The following is a 24441-nucleotide window of genomic DNA, read 5'->3' as shown; positions in this document are numbered from 1 at the left end:
ATTAACTTAGATCACCTATTTTTAGCTTCTGTTTTGTTGACATTCTTCTGTTGACATTCTTCATTAATCTAAATTAACCGCCAGAATTGCATTTCTCAATATGTGGAACATTGATTGAGAGGTGGTTTTGTTTATATCACATAGGAGGCCATTATACTTCTATTCTTTATGTGATTCTTAGGGAATCATGATGAAATTTTAGGTAGGAAGTGATATTTTTTCTTTTCAAGATTTTGAGGCAGGATATTTAATATGTTTTGCAAGTACTTGAAGGAAATGCAGAATTTGCTTTTTCAGAAAGCACTTAGACTATGTTTTATTTAGGTCCCTAACAAGTCTAAATGGCTTTCTTGTCATTTTAGTTAGAAGCTTATAATGAGTTAGGAGCAGTAAGGGTGGAAGGAGAAATAGGTACATCTGTTGCTCACTTAGTCCAGATACTGTGAGAACTGTCCTCTGCTTAATTTTGTTTTTTCCAGCATTTTCACTGTCTGGATAGTGTCAGGAAGTACTCTGTGGTCTGAAGCCCAGAAGCTTAGAGTTGAAACAGGTTTCCTTGACCGGACACCTCTGACAGGACATGCTGGTGTCTTGTGGGGGACTAGCTGATGCACTGTGGCTTGCTCAGCACCACGCCCGGCCTGTGCCCTCTGGGTGCCGTGACTGTGACTAGCCCTCCTCCCCCATCTGTGTTGTGACTTCCAGGTTGGCTCCACATGTTGCCCTGTATTCCTTGGGGAGGCACAGAATCACCTGTTGTAGAACCACTGCTTGGACTCAGTGTACCATGCTGCAAAGTTCAACTCTCTCTGCCATCATGTGGCCCACTTACTTGTGCTCGTGCACTTCTTCTCTTGGCCCACGCTCTTGCATCTGGCCGAACTATCCACCCATCTCTTGCCCTTCATTTTAAGTCACCCATTTTTGAAATTGCTCTCCTCTGAGACCTTGCTGAACCTTTCCTCATTAGTCTTCTAACAAAACTAGTAGCTGTTTTTCTATTTCAGCAGCAGTTATCCAATACACAAGGAGTGCCTGCCATTCTCTAGAAGGTGAACCGTGTTTTTGAGGGATAAAGACGAGAGACTTGTTCTTGTCCTCTTGGACCTCACACTGTGTATCCCTGTGTGCTAGTACACATTGTTGCCAGGCCAGGCTCTTCCTTGTGCTCTGCCAAGTCCAGAGTGCTCCTCGGCATGTGGAAGGGAAGGAGGGCACTCAGCAGACACACCTGCTTCTGAAAGCTTTCTGTCTCTGTCCCATGGCAAGGGCTGTTCCCCAGGCACCCAGACTGGCAGGGCAGCTGCGGTCTCACTGCGTGCCCAGCAGGGAGAAAAGGAATGCAGCTGCAGCTGGCAAACGCACCACACATCTTGTATGGCCAGCAAGGTATGTGCGATCTCCAGGCATCGAGGGAGATCCCTAGCGACTCTCCCTCTTGCCGCCTGCGTTTGGTGGACTTGGGCCACTTCCCCACCCAGGACAGCCGATACCATGGGCCGACGGAGGAGGACCGAGGGTCACCAGGCTGGTTGATGATCAGTGGCATTTATTTCGTTCTCCCCGTGTGCCCTCACTAAACTCCCCATTCTAGTCTCACACTGCCCCTCTTTCCTGTCTCCTCCTGTTCCCTCTGCCAAGTCTCTCCTCGCTCCAACTCGCTGCCTTGCTCTCTTTCTAGTCTCTCTCTACTCCTCCACTCTGGCCGCACTCCTTACTCTGGCCGCAGCAACCACTTCTAGTGCCTCTTTTAACCACACCTCTTAACCTCTAACCTCTCCTCACACACCCCTCTCTTAGTCCCTTCTCAGGAAGGGCAGTCAACATATTTAAAGCCTTCATGATCACCTGCAGCCGCAGGGCAAAACAACACTTAAGGCATGTTTCTCCTCTCCCCCACCTGTGACTTGAATAACATCTTAATTCTGCTTCCTAATGTTTGTTATTTTGTATGGACACAGTAACAGATACATTTTAGGCTTGTAGGGCGGCTCTCCTGAGGACATCTACAGATCTCAGACATCAGAGCTCAGGCCAGATTAATCTTTCCTAACCATAGCAGGGTCCGAATCTAGTTTTTACTTTTTGGATCATGGCAGCATTTGTCCATGACCACACTCTTAACTTATAGTTAAGCATTATGGCACTTTGGCCATGCCCATTTCGATGCCAGGGTGGCTCACAGCTCACAGCTTGCCCTGGGTCCATCCAGTCCCTTGTCAGGACCCTGCCTTTGGGGTTCTAGGAAGTAAGGGCAATTGAGGCCTAGGTCGAGAGAAGAGCTGTCCAGGAGGTAATATTATCTGGAGCCAGATAACTCCCAGCTTACAAAAACATGTCTTTTTAACTGTCTTCCTGTGTCCATACTAAAGGCAACAGCTCTGAAGTAACTAACTATGCAAAGGACATTAAGGAGAGAAAAAACAGTATTTACAAGTCAACAGAGTCTGATCAGGAGACAAAAGGTAATTAACCAGTTGGGGGAGCAAAACACAAAGAGAGGTTATAGATAAACACAGAAATGGGAGTAATCGACAAACCCAAGCTCCCTGGGGATAGGGAGGAAGAACAAACCTAGTGTTACCCTACAAAGGTGTATTTATACTCTTTACTAGTGTGATAGCGTCCCCTGTTTAGAACATTGTCACCCCAGTACTTAAAAGAATTGCTTCTTCCCTTCATATAAATCTCAGTCTCTTCTGAGAGAGCTCCCAGTATAAGGCCACAAATAAAGATAGCTTCCCTTCTCTCACTGCCTTTTCCCCTCTAGAGCTCTTCTACTGTGAGTTTCAAGGAAAAATGTGGGTTTTCCAGGGCTTGCGCTTCAAGTGGCTGAGAGTGGTTCCACTACCCGGCCCAAGGTGATGGATGGACAAAGGGACCGGGGAACAGAGTTTATTTCTCTCTTCCTCCCACCCCCCACCAACATAGCTTCATCTCTCCCTTACAGCACAACCGTAGTTATAGTTTTGGTTGTAGTCCCCATTACCATAGTTTGATCATTCTAGTCCCCATAATTCACTCTTTGCCCTCACAGCATAGTTAAATGGAAATCATGGTATATATAAGTGGGGTTGAACATTATCATAATAACAAACAGATGTAAAGTTTTAAGAGGTTAACTCAAGGACAAGATCTCATATTGAAGGTTCAGTGTGTGAACACACAAAAAAGGAAGGGGGCACTACACCGGGCACAGGGCAGCGGCACTCTATCTCTCCTGCTGCCCGTGTTCGGTAGTCTCCAGCCGCTTCCCCCACCCCAGGGAGGTTGATGGCGATGATGAGGCAGGCGAAGGAAGGAACGAGGACCAGGCTGATTGGTCTCAGTTGCAGTTTATTCCAATCTCCTCTCTATACACTCCCGTCTCTCTCTCTCTGCTTCTTCCTCCCCCATGCTACTTCATTCTCTTTCTCCTCTGCATCTGGATCTGGATCTGGCTTCTTCAGATCTGGCACTGGGACTGCCCCCAGCCCACTCTCACAGCCTAGTTAAATCCCCAAGCATGAGGGGTTGTGGCTTACACTAGGTGTGGTCACAATCAATAGGGGTAAAATTCTTTCCCTCAGCGGATGCTTCTTCTAGGACAGATTCTCTTTCAGCAGGACGAGTTGCCCAAGAGCAGAGTCCCATGGGTGTGTTTCTCCTCTCCTTGTCCAACCAACATATAAGCATTCATAATATCAATCATTTTGTATGGAGAAAGCAAGAGATGCATTAAGCTTATAGAATTGCTCTCCTGGGGTCATCTCGATCTCAGACTACAGTGCTCAGGCCAGATTAGTCTTTCCTATCCCTAGCAGGGTCTTAGTCTCATCGTTCCTTTTGGATCATGACAGCATTTGTCCATCACCAAATTCTTATAGTTAAGCATTAGGCACTTTAGCCAGGCCCATCTCGATGCCAGGGTAGCACATAACTCACCGCTTGCCCTGGGTCCGTCCCGTCCCTCGTCGGGACCCTATTTTTAGGGGTGCTAGGAAGTAAGGGCAGCTGAGGCTTAAGTCGAGAAAGCAGATGCCTAGGAGTGAATAATATTTGAAGCCAATTAAATCCCACATTACAAAAGCATATTAATAACTGTCTTTCTTTGTCCATACAAAAAGGACATTGCTTTAAAGTAAACTATTCAAAAGACATAAGGAGAGGAGCAAGGCAGTTCTTGTCCTAGAAAGGTCTGACCTTATAAACTTACAGAGTCTGATTAGGGGGAAAAGCTGATAACTGGTTGGGGAAGAGAGCATAGAGAAGTGGTTACAGATAGACAAAGGAATGGGAGTGACTCGGGAGCACTTTGATGGGTGTGACCCAATATACCTAAGCTCCTTGTGGCAAGGAGAACAGGACATACCAATGTTGTCTTAAAATGTTTAGAGATTATTACCAGATAAGCCCAAACTCTGTGGCAAGGGAGAAAGGACAAACCAATGATATCCTACAGTTCAGCACTCCAGATTACTAGGAGATCTGCTCAAGGGCAGGATTCCTGTTTAGGGTGTATTGCTCTCTCCTTTCCTCAGCTAGTAATTCATTTACACAATCATAGTAAACTTACTTCTTATAATATTTCTAGTCATTTTGTATGAACACACTAAGAGATATATTAAGCTTAAAGGTCGGCTCTTCCTGGGGACATCTCGCTATATATCCCAGACCATGGTTCTCAGGCCAGGCTAGTCTTTCCTAACCCCAGCAGGGTCCTTATTACTTCTTTTTGGGTCATAACAGAGTTTGTCCATGACCATGCTCTTAACTTATTATACTCCTTATGGCATTCAGCTTGTCCCTTTCTGATGCCAGGGTAGCTTCCAGCTTGCCCTGGGTCCATCCATGTCCCTTCATTTTGGGGATATTAGGAAGTAAGGGCAGCTGAGGCTTCTGTCACTGTATCACTGTCATTCTGTTGTTCATCAATTTGCTTGAGTGAGTGCCAGTAATGTCTTCATTTGTCCCTGTTGCGTGCTGGTATAGCCGAATGGCATCTGCTCACTCCAGGTACACAAAGAGCACATTATTACTGTTTTTGGCATATTAAAATCATCACAGGTAGCTTGCCAGGCTCTGCTGTGAGCTGAGGCTTAGGTAAAGTAAATATGATGGATGCCCAGGAGAAAATATTATTTGGAGTCAATTAATTCCCGTGTTACAAAAGCATATCATGAACTGTATGTTTCTATACAAAAAGGACATTTCTGAACAATATCCCTCTTGTTCACGTGATCATTGTCTATAAGTTTGAGTTTACTATTCACGTGCACATCTCCCCCAACCCCACCGCCTATACACCAGTTAAGCACTAAGATATTTATTTGGCTGTTGCCTTCAGAATTAGCTACTCTTTAAATATGGGGGTCGGGTGGGGATTCACATCTGCATGTTTGACAAGAAGTGGAAGTGTTCCTTTGGCCTTGGACACATGCTGGACATGGTGTTTCAAGACCCTCTCCTCCTGGAGCATAATCTATTCAGTATCTTTTAACTTTCAAAATTGTTTGTTTTTGGACCATACCTGGTAGTGCTCAGGGCTTCTTCATGGCTCTGTGCTGAGGAACCACTCCTGGCAGGGCTCAGGAGACTGTGTAGGGTGCTGGGGATTGAACCTGGGTGGGCCATGTGCAAGGCAAGCACCCTACCTGCTGAACTATTGCTCTGCCCCCTCTGTCAAGTTCATTCTTCTTGTGTTGTATTTACATACAACAAAATGTATATTTATGGAATTAAAAACTCATTCACAGCATACTTATGAAATCTCCCTGTATTAGATATGTAATTTGGTTTTAGAAAATCATAATAATCTTGGTGATATACTTTGCAGATTATGAAGCAAACCTAAATAAGCATCTATACTGCTCTACTCCAGCCTTTTGGAAAAAATGCCTATGAGTCACTTACTTCTTTGTTGATAATATTACTCATGTAGGGACCCTTGAATTAAGTGGCATTTGTCCCACATGATACATTAGTATTATGTCTTGCTAATCCTGTTTGAACATGTAGTCATTTAACTGGCAATTGTACTAAATCTGAATAGAATTTAGAATCTGCATGGTATAAGCAGAAGTAGGCTTCTGCTTTGAATATGGCTTTTTACCCCTTAAAATGTTTACATTAGAAAAAGGTTGAACTTAGACTGAAGAGCAGTTTGTCTCTGAAAGGATGGACATTCTTCCATTTGGCATTTCAGAGATGGCAGCATGGAAATAGCCTCCTGTTTGGCACTGGGGAAGTGAAGAAAACTGCTTCCTAGTTTCCTGTGAGCTCTTGTCACTGGTTCACTCACATTTCTTCTGTTTGGCAATCGTGAAAACTTAGCTTCAATAGGAAGAGCACTTGGACACTCAATTTCGATCTAAAGACAAAGGACTAAAGAAAGTATTAAAGCATTTGGTTATAGTTCTTGTAAACATAGAAAAGGTTTTGGAGCTTCTTTGTTATATTTTGATGTATATGCAACTGGTGGGTTTTGAGTAATTGAATTATTATTGAATAATTAAAAAATTTGATATCAAATAATCACTTGTCACTTGTCATCACTTGTCATTCCATTGATCTTCAATTTGCTTGAGCGGGCACCAGTAATGTCTCCATTCGTCCGTGTCGCGTATCAAATAATAATAATGATAGTTTATTTAAAAGCTGCCTTAAAACAATATTCAACATTTGTCTTGCACTTTGAGGCTCTGGATTTGATCATAGACAAAATAAACAAAAACATTAAAGAAAATGTACATGAGTACAGTGGTTCAGATGTATGTCTGTATAGAACTGGCCAATCCCAGTTCTATTCCCAGCACTACATGGTCTCCCATACTGGAAGCTCTGAGCACTATGAAGTGACCCAGGTAACTTCAGAACTTGAGCAGGATCACAACCTTGGGCCCTCACATTGAACCATGAGCTTAGTTGATTGAAAATGATTGGAAGGGCCCCATGGGCCTCATGATTCTCCTCCTCCCCCCGCCAATAAGGAAAGAAAAGAAATGTGTGCTTGTAATAATTTAGTGTATAAAAAGCTCAAACTCGCCAAAGAATTCTTGCTTATCATTTTTTTTTTAATTTTAGTATACCCGTTCCTGTGGCCAGAGCGATAGTAATGCAAGTAAGGCCTTGCATGTGGCCAACCTGGGTTCATCCTGGCATCCCATATGGCCCCTTGGGTACTGCCAGGAGTGATTTCCTGAGTGCAGAGCTAGGAGTAAGCCCTGAGTATCGCTGGGTGTGGCCCAAAAGCAAACAAAAAAAATGCAAAAAACATTTCCCTTCCTTATTGGATGAAGGTCGGGGTAGGGATAAACAAGAATAGAAATAAGGGGGCTCGAGAGAGTATAATGGTCAAGGCACTGCCTTGTATGCAGCTGACCTGGGTTCTGTCTCTAGCACCCTATCTTATTCCCTGAGCCCTGCCAGAAGTGATCCTTGAGATCAGAGCCAGGAGTAAGCCCTGAGCATCGCTGGGTGTGGGCCCCCCTGCGCAGTCCCCCTCCAAAAAATACTCATCATCATCATCATCATCATCATCATCATCATCATCATCATCATCATCATCATCATCATCATAATAGGGGCCAAAGAGATAGCTCAGTGGCTAAGCACATGCTTTGCATACTCCCCAGCACCTGATGATCTCCTACTCGGAACAACTCTGAGCTAGGGGTAGCTCTTGAAAACTACCAGGGGTGCCCCTGAAAAAGAATTGATACGAAACCATTTCTCCCATTATAATGTCACCGCTTTAGACTATTAATGCCAGCAGCATTCATTTTGAGTATCTGGTGATTTTTAACTTGTGTTGCTTCTAAGAAATTCATTGTGACTTCTACAATTGAGGTACTGGGAAGTGAGATCCGAGTCTGCTAGCAACTTTTCCAAAATTGATGCCTTTTTTTCCCCAAAAACAACATAGGTGGGACATTGTCTTACTGTGTTCACTGCTACAGCTGGAGTTCTTGAAAACTTGTTTCCTTCTCACTGGGAATGCCGAGTGTCAGCAGGAAGGAACCTGTGAGCCAGGAGTTAGGGGTCTCTGCACTGAGTAGAACAAACAGTGATTTCCCTGACTGTTCGGTGTCACTGTGCTTCCTGTGGGGTGTTCCTAGGACTCCCCTCTAGAGTGCAAGGAGCTCACAGAAGAAAATTCCAGGAGCCTTGCACAAAGGCCCTGTGTAAAGGAAGGAGTGAAAGCTTTCAGTTTGTTATCAGAATGATGCTTGGAAGCTTCTAGTGTTCTCTTAGACTTTGACCTGATTGTCCTCATGGTCTCAAGTGACTCCTCTCTAGCCTGATTGGGAGCAGGGATCATAAGGATCAACAGGGATCTCAAGGTAGAAAGTGCATCTAAATATTGGAATCTAGAAAGGACCTTCTGGTATGTTCAGATGAAAGAGCAAAAACTTTAAAGGTTCTTTGATGCGTAAACACAAAAAAGGGGGGGCACAGGGCAGCGGCACTCTATCTCTCCCACCACACACGTTCGGTAGTCTCTAGCCGCTTTCCCCACCCGGGGAGGTTGATGGTGATGATGAGGCGAAGAAAGGAACAAGAACCAGGCTGGCTGGTCTCAGTTGCAGTTTATTCCATTCCCATCTCCATTCTCGTCTGATTCTCCTGCTTCTTCCTCCCTCATGCTACTTCATTCTCCTTCTCCTCTGTATCTGGATCTCGATCTAGCTTCTCCAGATCTGGCACTGGAACCCCCAGCCCACTCTTACAGCCTAGTTAAACCCCCAAGCATGAGGGGTTGTGGCTTACACACAGGTGTGGTCACAGTTCTTTCCCTCAGGGGATGCTGCTTCTAGGACAGATTCTCATACAGCAAGATGACCCGTCTAAGGGCAAAATACCATGGGTGTGTTTCTCCTCTCCTTGTCAACCAACATATAAGCATTCATAATATCATTTTGTATGGAGAAAGCAAGAGATGCATTAAGCTTAAAGAATTGCTCTCCTGGGGTCATCTGATCTCAGACTACAGTGCTCAGGCCAGATTAGTCTTTCCTATCCCTAGCAGGGTTCTAGTCTCGTCATTACTTTTTGATCATGACAGCACTTGTCCAGGACCAAGCGCTTAACTTATAGTTAAGAATCGTGGCGCTTTGGCCTGGCCCATATCGCTGCCAGGGTAGCTCACAGCTTGCCCTGGGTCCCTTCAGTCCCTCGTCGGGACCCTGCTTTTGGGGGTGCTAGGAACTAAGGGAAACTGAGACTTAAGTCGAGAAAGCAGATGATGATGATGATGATGATGATGATGATGATGATTCATCCCTCAGGGTAAATAATATTCAAAGTAAATAATATTCAAAGCCAATTAAATCCCATGTTATAAAGCATAATATTGACTGTCTTCCTTTGTCCATACAAGAAGGACATTGCTTTAAACTAAACTATTCGAAAGACATAAGGAGAGGAGAAAGACAATCTTTCACTCATACATATAAAATCATAGATTTCTGAGGAATCTGACTGTACAAGTTAACAGAGTCTGATTAGGGAGGAAAGGTGACAGACCAGTTGGGGAAGAAAGCATGGAGAGGAGTTTACGGATAAACGCAGTGGAATAGAACTGCCTTTGGAGCACTGTGATAAACCTGAGCTCCCTGGATGGGCATGAAAAGTTTCATGCTGAGTGAAATGAGTCAGAAAGAGAGAGACAGACATAGAAAGATTGCACTCATCTATGGTATATAGAATAACAGAGTGGGAGACTAACACCCAAGAACTGTAGAAATAAGTACCAGGAGGTTGACTCCATGGCTTCGAGGCTGGCCTCACGTTCCGGGGAAAGGTCAACTCAGAGAAGCGATCACCAACTACATTGTAGTCGAAGGCCATGTGGGGGAAGGGAGTTTCGGGCTGAATGAGGGCTAGAGACTGAGCACAGCGGCCACTCAACACCTTTATTGCAAACCACAACAGCTAATTAGAGAGAGAAAACAGAAGGGAATGCCTTGCCACAGTGGCAGGGTGGGGTGGGGGGGAGATGGGATTGGGGAGGGTGGGAGGGACACTGGGTTTACGAGTGGTGGAGAATGGGCACTGGTGAAGGGATGGGTTCCCAAACTTTGTATGAGGGAAGTATAAGCACAAAAGTGTATAAATCTGTAACTGTACCCTCATGGTGATTCTCTAATTAAAAATAAATAAATTAAAAAAAAAAAACCTGAGCTCCCTGGGGCAAGGGGAACAGGACATATCAGTGTTGTCCTAAAATGTTTAGAGATTATTACCAGATAAACCTAAACTCTTTGTGGCAAGGGAGAAAGGATAAACCAATGATATCCTACACTTTGAAATACTCTGCATATGTTAACTGAGAGCCTCCAAAGTCAGGAGAGCAGATTTCCAAAGCAGCACCTCTTAGGAGTCCCATGAGGACTGCCGGGTTCCTTCAGCCTGCTACCCCACGGCTTTCAGTCTTTGCGTACCAACCTCAGAATTGTATTCAGTTTGGACTTACTGTTCCAGGAGATTGAAATCAGCACTTGTGAAATACTAGCACTGTAGCCCTGTCATCCTGTTGTTCATTGATTTGCTCAAGCGGGCACCAGTAACATCTCCATTATGAGACTTGCTATTACTGTTTTTTGGCATATCAAATACGCCATGAGTAGCTTGCCAGGCTCCGCTGTGTGGGCGGGATACTCTCGTAGCTTGCCGGGCTCTTGGAGAGGGATGGAGGAATCGAACCCTGGTCGGCCTTGTGCAAGGCAAATACTCTACCCGCTATGTTATCACTCCATTCCACACAAAAGAGGTTGCCAAGGAAAAAATACGCACAGTCCATTTCAGATGTATGAAACTTTTCAAGTAAGGAAAGGGGCTTCAGAGATGTAGAAAGCAGGTGTATTTGTGCCAACCCCCGCGGGGAGGGACAGTGAGTTCTCCACAGCTCACTCTGCCACGCGCTCGACCAGTGTCCTGGCCCCTAGGTGAAAGCACCTTCCGAAAGTTGTCCACCCCGGACATATCCCTCCAGGATTTCAGGTTGGAACAGTTTAAACTTGGTTTAAACAGTTTGAACAGTTTAAGCTCTGAAAGTGAATATAAGTGCAAGGACTAATTTAGCAGCTCTCAGACCCAGACACCGTTTTCAGTTCAAGCACCCAGCTAAAGTCTGCTCCTCATGAGTAAAGACAGAGGACTGTTTCCTCCCAGGATTCCTGGGGAGAGGGAACACCTGGATCTGAAGACCAGAAGAACTTGCCCTCGGCGTAACTGGAGCATATACTAGAACTGGAGCTCAGGAATGCAGAAGATGAAGGACATGGCCCTCACAAGGAGCTGGCTCTAACACTGGCATGAAGGAAGCAACGATGGGCCACAGGAGCGCCTGCAAAAACACAGTGCACCCCTCAGGCTCTCCCCACAGCCCCCATCTAAATTTTAGTTCCCATAAAAATTGTTTTAAAACCCTTAAATTTGTATTCATTATGCTTAATCTTTTGAAAAAAACATGCCTTTTTTCTTATTTTTTTTTTGTGTGTGTGAAGCAAGGTTGTTTTTATTGAACTAAAGTTGCTTAGAAAGATGTGAGAGGAAAGAGGGGAAATGTGTTCAGAAGATGCCACAGGCTTCTCCAGAATGGAAATAAGCAAGCAAAGAAACATAGAGGCAAGCAAGCAGGGTGGTGTTCAGGGAGAACATGGGTTTAAAGAGTAAGCTTATCTTTCATTTTTGTTTATTTTCTTAAAACTATGTTTCAAAGCTTATATTTGAAGTCAGTAGCCTCAACTTATAAGAGAATTCTTTAATTTTTTGAACTTAAAGACCTGTGCTTTACAAGTTATTAATAGTTGAGTTTTAGACATACTTTTTCAACACCAATCCCACCACCAGCGCCAACTTCCCTCTCCCAATGTTCCCATATTCCCTCCTCTCCCCAGTCCCAGCCCTGTCGCCCTCTTGTCCACTTGACAGTCACATTACAGAGTTCCAGTGGTTGCAGCTTAGACTCGTGCTTCCGTGTTGTTGAGTCTGTGCTTTGGATATATTGTTGTACCTCTCACCCATATCGACAGCATAACTGGAACCTGATGCCTGTTCACCCATTACTTTCTGTTCTCTTCTTCCCCACTTCATTTCTTTCCTTCTCTGTCCTTCTCCTCTCTAAACACTGGGGTCAGGGAGGATCTAGGCATGCCCTCTTTACTACAGTACATTTCTTTATCTGGTGTAAGAATTAAAACTTTTTTTAAAGTAAAAACATCATGATTTACAAACTTGTTCATTTTCAGTTGCTTCAAGCATTTAGTGTTCCAGCACCACCTTCCCGTCAGTTTCCCTCCTAATCCCAACCTGCTCCTTATAGCACGTAACAAATTCATATTGCTTACTCCAACAAAACTAAGAACTGGCAAATAGAATAATCAGAAGATAAACCAGTAAGGGACAATTAGTGATTACTGTATGATTTTGACCCATTTAAATAAGAAAGTTACAACCATTTAATACAAAATAAAATGCCTATTCTCATTTACATTTATACATTTTCAACTCTGAAATCTAAAGTAAATTACATTAAATTTTATTTTATACTTGGATTTCATAATGGTAATAATCATGTTTCACCTATCATTAGTAACACTTTTAAAGTAATTCTGTGTTAATGTATTTTGGCATTTACATGGTTTAGGTCTGGAGTGATAGCATAGTGGGTAGGGCGTTTGCCTTGCATGTGGCCACACAGGTTTGATTCCTCCGTCCCTCTCAGAGAGCCTGGCGAGCTACCGAGAGTATCCCACCTGCATGGCAGAGCCTGATAAGCTACCCATGATGTATTCGATATGCCAAAAACAGTAACAACAAGGCTCATAATGGAGATGTTACTGGTGCCCGCTCGAGCAAATCGATGAACAATGGGACAACAGTGCTGCAGTGCAGGTAAGGTCTACATATGTGAATTTCCCCCCTTACACTTTATATAAACACCATGGTTTACAAAGTTGTTCATGATGATTTGTTACAGGCACTCAGTATTCCAACACAATCCCACCACCTTTACATCTTGCCTTCACCATTGTCTCCAAGTTTCCTAACCATCCCTTAAGTCTGCCCCATAGAAACCCATCAGTATTATATTTTATATTGCTGTTATCAATATTTGCTAACAAAATGATCACAAAGTGTTTCCTTAGAAGAAAGTTAGTGAAGATTGTCATATCTCATCATGGAATCATTAAGTCCTTGTATAAGAAATTACTAAGATGTGCTACAGGTTAAGTCTTTTGTGTTTTCGTTTTGTTGAGATTGGTTGTTACATCCCATCCAATTTGTTGTGCTTCTACTGATTTATTGATGTTTTTAGAGGCTGAGATGTTGCTCCACAAAGTCTGGAATTTTTGAAGGAATAATATAGTGGCATTAAATTTTTATCTGGGTGGCAGCTTTGGGGTATGTGCATGGATGTGGGGCTTTCAGCAGTACAGGGAGATGGGGGAAGTAGCCCATCCCAATTCCATGTAAGTCTGGAGACTTCAGTCACAAAATCCACATACCTGAATTTCTCAGCAGATTAGTTTCTGAGTGAGGCTTGGCCTAAGGCAGTGGAGCCTGGCCTGGGGCACGGCACCATGTGTGAAGTGTGGGGGCTGCCCATGCTCTGTTCGAGTAGGTGCCCTCGAAGACTCAGCCACGTGCAGGTATCCGGAAGAATATTCTGCAACTTGTTGAACTCTTTTGAGATTTATTTGTGAGTCTCTGGATCATGTCCAGTAAATGGTGCCGGAGGTGGTTCTCTCTCTCTCTCTCTCTCTCTCTCTCTCTCTCTCTCTCTCTCTCTGTCTGTCTCTCTTTCTCTTTCTCTCTCTCATCTCTCTCTCTTTAAAAAAAAGGTTTTTGAGCCATATTTGCAGTCTCAAGTGTTACTCCTGGCTCTACACCCAGGAATTACTCCCGATGAGCTAACGGGGTGACAGAGTTGGCTGTGTGCAAGATGAGCGCCTTACTTGCTATACTGTCTCTCCAGCCCTCATAGGAGAATTCCAAGGTAGCTACTTGTTGCTTATAAGAGATTTAGTTGATTGAAAAGTTTTGTTAAATAAAACTCTTATTTCTTAAGCTACATCCTATGATGGGCATATGTAAAAAATACATACTGCATGTGGAAGGCGGTGATGTGTGTGTGTGTGTGTGTGTGTGTGTGTGTGTGTGTGTGTGTGCTGTTTGCGGACTCTTGGGGCAGCTCTCTCTCTCGCCACTCGCGTTCGGTGCTTTCGAGCAGCTGTGTATGGACCACCGATGTGTATGGACCTGATTGGCATGGCTCCTCCTTGTGCTCTGCTTCTGTGTGTGCCGCTGTGCTCTCTTCCATCTGTCTCTCTATCTCTGACTCGGTTTCTGTAGACTCTCTGATCTCTTCCGACCTCTCTTTGTCTGTTGTCTCTCCTCTGGTCTCTTCTGATCTCTCTTCTTCCATTCTCTCTCCAGAGCCCTTCTGCTTCACTCTCTGGAATCCCATTCGCTCTCACTTCTCACTTGCTTTGTGCTCTTTCTTTCCCCTGCTTCTGGCTCTGATGATTCTCTTTCGCTCTGTGCTCTGCTCCTGTGTCTTCTCCTTGCTTCTGTGTCTTCTCTCCCCACTTTTGTGTCTTCTCTCCACTTCTGAGCTCTTCTTCTGTGTCTTTTCCTGCTTCTGTGCCCTGCTTCTGTGTCTTCTCCCTCTTCTGTGTCTTCTTCTTGCTTCTCTTGCAGTCTTAGTTTATACAGCAATCACATAAGGTGGTGAAACAAAGGTGGGTTGAACATTAACAAATCAACAAAGAAGGGTAAGACCACCCCTCCAGGAGATTAACAAAATCTCATCTAAGGGGATTACTCCAGATTACTAGGAGATCGCTCAAGGATGGGATCCAAATAAGGGTGTGCCACTTTATTCTTTCCTCAGCTAGTAATCCACTTAAATAGTTGTAGTAAATCTACTTCAAATATTTTTAGCAATGTCATTCTGTATGAGCACAGTAAGAGATATAAACTTAAAGTTTGGTTCTTCCTGGGAACATCTCACTATATTTTTCTAGACCACAGTCCTCAGGTCAGGTTAGTTTTCCTAACCCCAGTAGGGTCCTAGTCTCGTCGTTACTTTTGGATCATGACAGCATTTGTCTATGACCATGCTCTCAACCTATAGATGAGTATTGTGGCACTTTGGCCTGGCCCATTTTGATGCCAGGGTAGCTCGCAGCTTGCCCTGGGTCCATTCCATCCCTTGTTGGGACTCTGCTTTTTGGGTGCTAGGAACTATGGGCAACTGAGTCGAGAAAGCAGATGCCCAGGAGTAAATATTATTGGAGTAAATCAACTCCAAGTTACAGAGCATAATATTAACTGTCTTCCTGTGTCCATACAGAAAGGACATTGCTTTAAGGTAAGCTAAGTTCCCTGCGGCAAGGCTAAAGGACAAACCCAATGTTATCCTACAGATATATTAGTGTCCATTGTAACTATTGTTAGAACTACTGAGAAAGGAGAAGAGCTCTTAAGACTTGTATTTAATTAAATATAATTAATATCTTTGGTGTGCCCTGGAATCTTCTCATCTTTATGCATATTTTAATTTAAAAATAAGTAATTCTCTTTAGTGAAGAAATTAAGTAAAAATAAATATCAAAGGAAGGTTTTCAGTTTTACTGTGTGCTGATGTTCACACATCTACTATTATTGTCACGGCATTAGGAGATCAGCTCACAAAAGAAACTTAGTTACTGAGTAACTCACTTAGTTCTAGTTATCTGTCCAAATTCTGCTCCTACATGTAGTGGCTTTCACAGTCCACAGTGTCTGCAGAAAGATCCTGTTCCAGTAATGTAAGATGACTTGGCCACTTGAAACTTAATATTTTTACCCGAGGCCTGAATTGGATCCCTGGTGTTGCAGGACCCTTTGAGCACCATTGGGAGATGGACTCCTTAGAAAAAAATCAGTGCTGTAGTTCTTTTTCCTTAAGCCTTAAGTCGTGGGATGCATAGCAATGGGACCATACACTTTATTTGTAAATTCCTCTTCCTCCCAGATGAAGACACGTGTTGGGAACACCCACATCTCACTTTTTATTATCATCTTAGATAGCAAAGTAAGAGAGTAAGCCCTGCTAATGAGCTGCCTGGAAGGTGCCTGGAAGATGCTTTTTGCCAGAGAAAGCCCTTCCCACAGCTGCATGTGGGCCTCTTGAGCACCAGCTCAGTAGCTGGGCTTTCTAGGATGGGGCCATGAAACCTTCTGAGTTGGAGATATCACCCGGTCCATAAGTTTATGGGCTACAGGAGCGATGGACAGTGCCCTTTAAATTTGCCTTATACTTGCACAGGCTTCCTTAGTTTTCACTTGATGTGGCTCTTATCCAGGATCCACATCACATTTAATCACCGTGGTTAGTTAGGATCCTCTTGCCTTGGAATTCCTCAGACTTTGATATTGATGTATGTTGGTCAGATGTGGAACCCTTACCAATTTGGATTTGTATATTATTTTTCTCATGCTTAGATCAGGCCTGTCAGTTTGGGGGGAAATATTCAGAGGTCAGTCACCATTTTGGGGGGTTGTACTCCACGTCCAGTGGTGCTCGGAGCTTACTTCTGACTCTGTGCTCAGGGATCACTCCTGGAGGACTCAGAGAACCATATGGAGTGCCAGGAATTGACCCCTGGTCAGCTGCTTGCAAGGTGAGCACCCTGCTGTATTATCTCTCTGGCCCCCAAGCACCATGATTTTTCAAGCAATTTTACCATGTTCAGCATACCTACTCTTACCTATGTGTCACTCTTTGATGCTGATCTATTTATTTTGTTTCTATGTTTACGGGAAGGCGTTCTCAGCAGTGCTGGGGTAGCATGCAGTTCCAGGGATGAGCCCAGCGCCTTCTACATGCAGGGTACGCATCTACCTCTGAGCCCAGTTGCCAGATGTGCCGGGGCTGCAGCAGCGTCCTCCTCCCTTGTCTACACTACTCTTTGAAGAAGTCACTGGGAAGACCACATCCCAGAAGTGGCAGTTACCATCAAAGGCAGAGTATATGCACACACACAGGTTCCTGGGACTCTTAAATGCATTACTCAGTATGTGCTTTTGTCCACCTGGGTGGTAGAACAGCTATATTATGCTCATTATGGTTACTGTGCACTAGTTTCAGTGAATATTATTTTAACCGAAAGGACAAATAAGCTTTCCATATGAGTCAACAGCATTGGTCAGAGAAGCAGGATCTGTGACCCTGCCAGTGTCTGTTCTGCTCTGTGTGCCAGGAGTACCAGATGCTGCCCTCCCATTGCTGTCATGTTTCATCCTGTTGGTCTGTTCATTTCTGTTCCAGTTGTGTAAGTGCCATTTTAGGGCTCCATGACCTGCTTGTTTTGTATGTTGCTGTACAGGATGTACTGTGTTTAGGAAAATGTGATTATGATAATGATAAAACTTACTGTTTTAACTTCCTTATCTGTTGGATAGTAATCCTAAATGTTTTAGGCTTCATCAGTAAATTGCCCCTTTTCCCTCTTCCCAGAGAAGCTAGTTGTGCCCTTGCTAACATCGTAATTTAAAGTTTATCTTTGACCTTTCCTTTGTATTTTATCTCTCATTGTCATAGTTCCTCAAGTCAGTCTTGATTACTTGTAAGCCAAAACTTTCTGGTAATTCTGTGCTTTGTACTTGAAGTACTGTGTATTGGTACCTGATTTTCTATTTCCCCTATAGCCTTTTTATATTTTACTATAGTGCAATATTATTTGGTTAAACACAGAGCTACCATTAACACTATGCTCCTAATATTTGGTAGTTGATCAACTCTGAAATATATGTACTCCTGGGCATAATTGCTTGGTCATAATTACTTGACTCAGGTTTCAGTTGCTATAGTTTCTAAACCCCAAAAGGCAGGTCCTGCCGTGGACGGGAATGGACAGGGGGCGAGTGGCAAAGCTACCTGGCATCGAAATGAGACAGTCTAGAAAGTATAAATGCATGGTTTTGATGCAAGCTGTTATGACTTAAGAGACAGGACCCTATGGGGAAGGACAAGCTGAACTGACCTGAGCACTTAGTCTTGGATTTATGGTAAAAGCCTTTGCTTGCACTTGGAGACCAGAGAATTAAGTGCTAAAAGCCTTTGCTTGCTCTCAGACCCCAGAGAACTAAGTGTTGGGGTCTTTGTCTCTTACTGTGTTTATCCAAACAACTGCAAGTATTGATAGCATATACAACTAGAGGGAAAGATAAAAGCAATATAGATGTTGTGGGAGACAGAGTGTGTCCTTGCTAATCTCAAATTTCCTATGCTCTATCTATGCAAATGACCTATGTAAATTTCCTCCACCAAGTGTTTATCTATGTAAATGATGAATCACACCTAGTCCTTACCTCAGCCACCCTCAGATGTTCTATAAGTATGCTAGCAGCTCTGCATTAAACAGGCTATTTTCACCATCAGCTGCTGTCCCCAATTTCCCTGTCTGCTGGGAAGGCCTGGGGAGGACAGGAGGTGACTCAGGACCACCGAATGCACATGTGTCATGTCTCACCACAGCACCCACACAGTATTTTGTGAACCCGCACTTATCTATCTTCACAGTCACAGTCATCCCATTGCTCATCGATTTGCTCGAGCGGGCACTAAGGTCATTATTATCAGAAATATTCTTTCATGTTGATTAATTGGTTTTAACTAAAAGTAATTTCCAATAAGACCTTGGAATTAAAGATTTTGTGTGTGGTCAACTTGTAGAGTTCTTTATCCTCTTTTTTTTTTTTTAATGGAGCCTACCAGAATCACGTGGCAGTGCTGGGAGTATGGGAGCCACACCCCCGCGCTCAAGGCTTCTTCATATTTAACATTTGTGTACATTATCATATATTGTGGTTGTAAAAATAATTTTGCTTCTTGATTCTTTCAAAATACTCTTTTTTAAAAATAATTTTTTAAAGTTAGAGAACTGTGATCTACATAGTTATTTACAGTTGAGTTTTAGGCAAATGATATTTCAACATCAATCCCACAATCATCAAAATCACTTGTATCATTTGTAGTCCCGTTGATCTTTGATTTGCTCGAGCGGGTGCCAGTAGCGTCTCCATTTGTCCATGTCGCGTGCTAGTGCAGCCCAGTGATATCTGCTTGCTCCAGGAACAGGAAGAGCCTCAGATCATTCATTCAGGGATTTGATGAAGAAATCTGACCATCTAGTTGGTGGGCGGCCACGAGGTCTTCTGACGTCCCGTGGAATCCAGTTGGTAATAGCTCTAGTCCAGCGGTCCTCTCTGAATCGCATTACATGACTGACCCATCTGATTTTTGATGCCTTGGCAAACGAGACAGCATCCCTGATTTTTGACCGTCGACGGAGGTCAGAACTTTGGATTCCTTCTCTCACTTGAGTGAGACATGATATTCCCAGCATAGCTCTTTCAGTTCCTCTTTGGGATACCCTAATAGCGTTCTCATGCTGTTTGCGTGGGGCTCAGGTCTCTGAGGCATATGTTAGTGCAGGAAGAACGGTGGAATCGAAAAGATGTGCCTGGAGTCGAAGGTCCTTCGTTCTCTTAACCATTTCTTCGATGCTCTTGAAGGCATTCCACGCTGCTCTCTTCCTCCTGCGCAGTTCTGGCACCAAGTCGTCAAAATACAGTTTTTTAAAATGAAGTACACTTATAAAAATAACCTTCATGCTTTAATGACTGTGATTTTGGTGATAATCAGAAACTTTTTCTAACTACAGAAATGTGTGTATGGGTATGTTCCTTTAACCCATGCAGAGAGTGGTAGGTTGTATCTGGACTCTTGAGAGTATTTCACAGATGCTCCTGCAATCCAGTTATTTTGCTGATAAAAATGAATGAATAATGACCTATGCCCAATCCACAGGAGGAAAATATGGCTAATATTTCTTTAGTAGTTCTTGTCTGGAGTGATCATTTCTAACTATCATTGTCATATCTGTCCTAATATTTTATTAAAATATTTCTTTCCATTTCAGGTCTTCTGCTATTAATTTTTTTAAACCCTTTGATGCTGGCTGCTGCATGCTTAATATCGAGTGTGAGTATATATGAATGATTAAGTAGCCAAAGACTAGTAACAGGGAAACTCAGATATCCAATTAGTTTTGTAAGTGTCTCTTTATTACTTTGTTTAGAATATACACTTTGAGGCAGTGATTTGTATGCAAACTTTTGGCCAGAAAAATTGTGATGAAGTATCTCATGTTTCCCCTCAGTGGGTAGCTGTTTTCAGGCACTTAATCATCTGAACAGTTGTAAAATTGCTCTTCCTTTCAGGCCTAGGTTGTGTGTGGAATGGAGTCCTTGGTGTGCTGGGTTGTAAGCAGAGATGCCAGGAGTGAGAGTAAACAAGGTCTCTGTGGTATGTGTTTGTATATGTATGTGTTGTTTATATGCATGTACATAGTTTGGTGTGTGTGAGAATAAATACAGAATAAATATGGGCCTTATAAATCTGTGATGTGGATGATGTATGCACATGTACACATTTGTGGGGGTTGTGCTATTCACATGTGTGTAAAAACAAAAATAAAAAGAAAAGGCAAAGGCGACACTGCACCGGACCGCGCCAGGCACTGGGCACAGGGCAGCCGCTTCCCCCACCCCGGGGAGGTTGATGGCGATGACGAGGCAGGTGAAGGAAGGAACGGAGCCACGATGGTTGGTCTCACTTGCAGTTTATTCCAATCTTCCCTCTATACACTCTCTCCCCTGGAACTCTCCCCCTGCCCCCTCACACAGCTACCTTTGCAGCGGGCTGGGGCTTATGCAAAGGTGTGGTTACAATCCATAGGGGGTAAAGTTCTATCCCTTAGGGGGATGCTTTCACTAGGACAGAATCTCTCTCAGCGGGACATCTGTCCAAGAGTGGAATTCCATGGGTGTGTTTCTCCTCTCTTTGTCCGACTGACATATAAGTATTCATATTATAAATCATTTTGTAAGGACATAGCAAGAGACGCATTAAGCTTATAGAATTGCTCTCCGGGGGTCACCTCAATCTCAGACTACAGCGCTCAGGCCAGATTAGTCTTTCCTATCCCTAGCAGGGTCCTAGTCTCGTCATTACTTTAAGATCATGACAGCACTTGTCCATGATCAAACTCTTAACTTATAGTTAAGAATGAGGCACTTTGGCCAGGCCCATCTCGATGCCAGGGTAGCACATAACTTACTGCTTGCCCTGGGTCCGTCTCGTCCCCCGTTGGGACCCTGCTTTTGAGGGTGCTAGGAAGTAAGGCCTGCTGAGGCTTAAGTCAAGAAAGCAGATGCCAGGGAATGAATAATATTTGAAGCCAATTAAATCCCATGTTACCAAAGCATATTAATAAATGTCTTTCTTTGTCCATACAAAAAGGATATTGTTTTAAGGTAAACTATTCAAAAGACATAAGAGAGGAAAAGGACAATATTAACTTACACTGTCCTAGCAAGGTCTGACCTTACAAATTAAGAGTTTGATTAGAGGAAGAGCAGATAAACTGGTAGAAGTGGTTACAGATAAACAGAGGAATGGGAGTGACTCGGGAGCACTTTGATGGGCGTGACTGATAAACCTAAGCTCCTTGTGGCAAGGGGGGCAGGACAAACCAATGATATCCAACAACATGTACATGCAAGAACAGATGCCTTGACTTAGATTTTAAAAAGTCTCTTTATATGAAAAAAAATAAGAAAAACTAATAGGAGTCTCTCCCCTCCACCCTGAGGTGTCCCAACAGTGTGGTTGATCTTTCATTTAAAAGAGTAAAAGAAATCATTGAGATGCTGCCAGTAAATTGTGCTGGTGGCACCATGTGGAGTGCTGATGGTGGGGGTGAGATAGGTAAGTTCCCTAAAATTGTTTGGAAAGATAATTTTTTTTTTGCTTTTTGGGTCATACCTGGAGGTGCACAGGGGTTACTCCTGGCTCTTTACTCAGGAATTAGTCCTGGCTGTGCTCAGGGGACCATATGGGATGCTGGGAATTGAACCCGGGTCGACCACATGCAAGGCAAACGCCCTCCCCGCTGTGCTATTGCTTCAGCCCTGGCAAAGATAATTTAAAAAAAATTTTATTTTAATGAATCATCATGAGATACATTTACAGACTTATAGACTTTCATGATTGTGTTTCAGTCAAACAATGTTCAAGTACCCATCCCTCTACCAGTGTCCATTCCCCACTACCGATGTTCCCAGTATCCATCCCCCAACCTCAACCCCTTCCCACTCTCTGTCCTTTTGGGTGTTATGGTTTGCGAAACAGGTAACAAGCATCCATCATGTTTGGTCGATAGTATACTTTCAACATGCATCTACTATCCCGAGCAGTCCCTCAAACCATCATTTATTTAGTGCTCCTCTCTCCATCCCAGCTACCTTTTCCCCTAGCACATGAGATTGACTATCAAGCCGTCGGGCAGTCCTCCTGACCCTTTTTCCAACTGTCCTTAGGTGTTAGTCTTCTATTATGTTACTTTATATTCCATAAATGAGTGCAGTCTATGTGCATTATATGTCTGTCTCTTTCTTTCTGACTCATTTCACTTAACATGATACTCTTCATGTTGATTCACTTGTATGCAAATTTCATGACTTCATTTTTTCTAACAGCTGCATAGTATTCCATTGTGTAGGTATACCAAAGTTTCTTTAACCATTCATCTGTTCTTGGGCACTTGGGTTTTTCCAAATAATAGCTATTGTAAATAGTGCTGCAATAAACATACAAGTACATATATCATTTCTACTGTACTTTTTTTGCATCTCTGGGATATATTCCCAGAAGTGGCATTGTTGGGTCAAATGGGAGCTCAATTCCTAGTTTTTGAGAAACGTCCATATTGTTTTCCAAAAAGGCTGGACCAGTCGGCATTCCCACTAGCAGTGAAGGAGAGTCCCTTTCTCCCCACATCCACACCAACACTGGTTGTTTTTGTTTGTTTTGATGTGTGCCAGTCTCTGTGGGGTGAGATGATATCTCATAGTTGTTTTGATCTGCATCTCCCTGATGATTAGTGATGAAGATCATTTTTTCATATGTCTTTTGGCATTTGGATTTCTTCTTTGAGAAAGTTTCTGTTCATTTCATCACCCTGTTTTCTGATGGGATTGAATGTTTTCTTCTTGCAGAGTTCAAGCAGTGCCTTGTATATCCTTAATATTAACCCCTTACTGGAGGGGTATTGGGCAAATACCCTTTTCCATTCTGTAGATTGTCTTTGTACTCTGGTCACTGTTTCTTTTGAGGTACAGAAACTTCTTAGCTTAACATAGTCCCATTTGTTTATCTCTGTTTCCACTTGTTTGGTCAATGGCATTTCATCCTTGAAGATACCTTTAGCTTCAATGTCATAGAGGATTTTGCCGACCTTGTCTTCAATGTACCTTACGGATTCTGGTCTGATGTTGAGGTCTTTAATCCATTTTGGTCTGACTTTTGTGTATGGTGTTAGGTAGAGGTCTGAGCCCATTTTTATGCATGTAGCTGTCCAGTTTTGCCAGTACCATTTGTTAAAGAGGCTTTTCTTGCTCCACTTCACATCTCTTACTCCCTTATCAAAGATTATATGCTCATATATTTGAGGGTATGTGTAAGGTGTTCAACCCTATTCCACTGGCCTGCAGGTCTGTTTTGGCTCCAATACCATGCCATTTTAATTATTACTGCTCTGTAGTACAGTTTGAAGTTGAGGAAGGTGATGCCCCCCATCTTTTTTTTTTCCTGAGAATGGCTTTAGTTATTCGTGGGCACTAGTTTTTCCATATGAATTTCAGGAGTGTTTGATCAGTTTCTTTGAAGAATGTCATGGGTACCCTTATAGGGACCACATTCAACCTGTATAATGCTTTGGGGACTATTGCCATTTTGACAATGTTAATTCTCCTAATCCTTGAGCATGGAATGTGTTTCTATTTCCTCGTGTCCTCTTTTGTTTCCTGAAGTACCATTTTGTAGTTTTCTTTGTACAGGTCCTTTACCTCCTTAGTTAAGCTGATTCCAAGATACTTGATTTTCTGAGGCATGATTGTTAATGGGATAGCCTTTTTTCATATCACTTTCTTCTCTCATTATTTGTGTATAGGAAAGCCATGGACTTTTAGGTATTGATTTTATAGCCTGTGACTTTACTGTACAAGTTTACTGTTTCTAGGAGTTTCTTGGTAGAGGCTTTAGAGTTCTATTAATATAGTATTATGTCATCTGCAAATAGTGAGAGTTTTATTTCTTCCTTTCCTATTTGGGTGCCCTTAATGTCTTTTTCTTGCGTAACTGCTATGGCAAGTACTTCCAGTACTATATTGAATAGTAGTGATGAGAGTGGACATCCTTGTCTTGTCCCTGATCTTAGAGGGAAGGCTCTTAGTTTTTCCCCACTGAGGACAATGCTTGCTGTAGGCTTATGGTAGGTGGCTTTGACTATATTGAGAAAAGTTCCTTCAATTCCCATTTTGGTGAGAGTTTTCATCATACATGGA

At 43.1% G+C, this 24441-nt stretch overlaps 1 protein-coding gene across 3 annotated transcripts in view; it reads left to right on the top strand.

The window, feature by feature from the left end:
- Positions 1–24441, top strand: part of TSPAN5 (tetraspanin 5) — a 197406-nt gene that overhangs the window by 80805 nt on the left and 92160 nt on the right. The window contains exons 1-2 of one of the 3 annotated variants that reach the window (XM_055141657.1): positions 12831–12876; positions 19956–20017. The exons of the other annotated variants lie outside the window; for them this stretch is intronic. Coding sequence (XP_054997632.1) covers positions 12852–12876; positions 19956–20017 — 87 coding nt within the window. The 5' untranslated portion in view covers positions 12831–12851. Of the gene's footprint in view, positions 1–12830; positions 12877–19955; positions 20018–24441 lie in introns of those variants that run through there. 3 annotated transcript variants of the gene reach the window in all.

The sequence above is a fragment of the Sorex araneus genome, chromosome 6 (genome assembly GCF_027595985.1).
Source record: "Sorex araneus isolate mSorAra2 chromosome 6, mSorAra2.pri, whole genome shotgun sequence".
Taxonomy (NCBI): Eukaryota; Metazoa; Chordata; class Mammalia; order Eulipotyphla; family Soricidae; genus Sorex; species Sorex araneus.
Note: the sequence above shows the minus strand (reverse complement) of the source record. Positions and strands in the feature narration are given on the sequence as shown.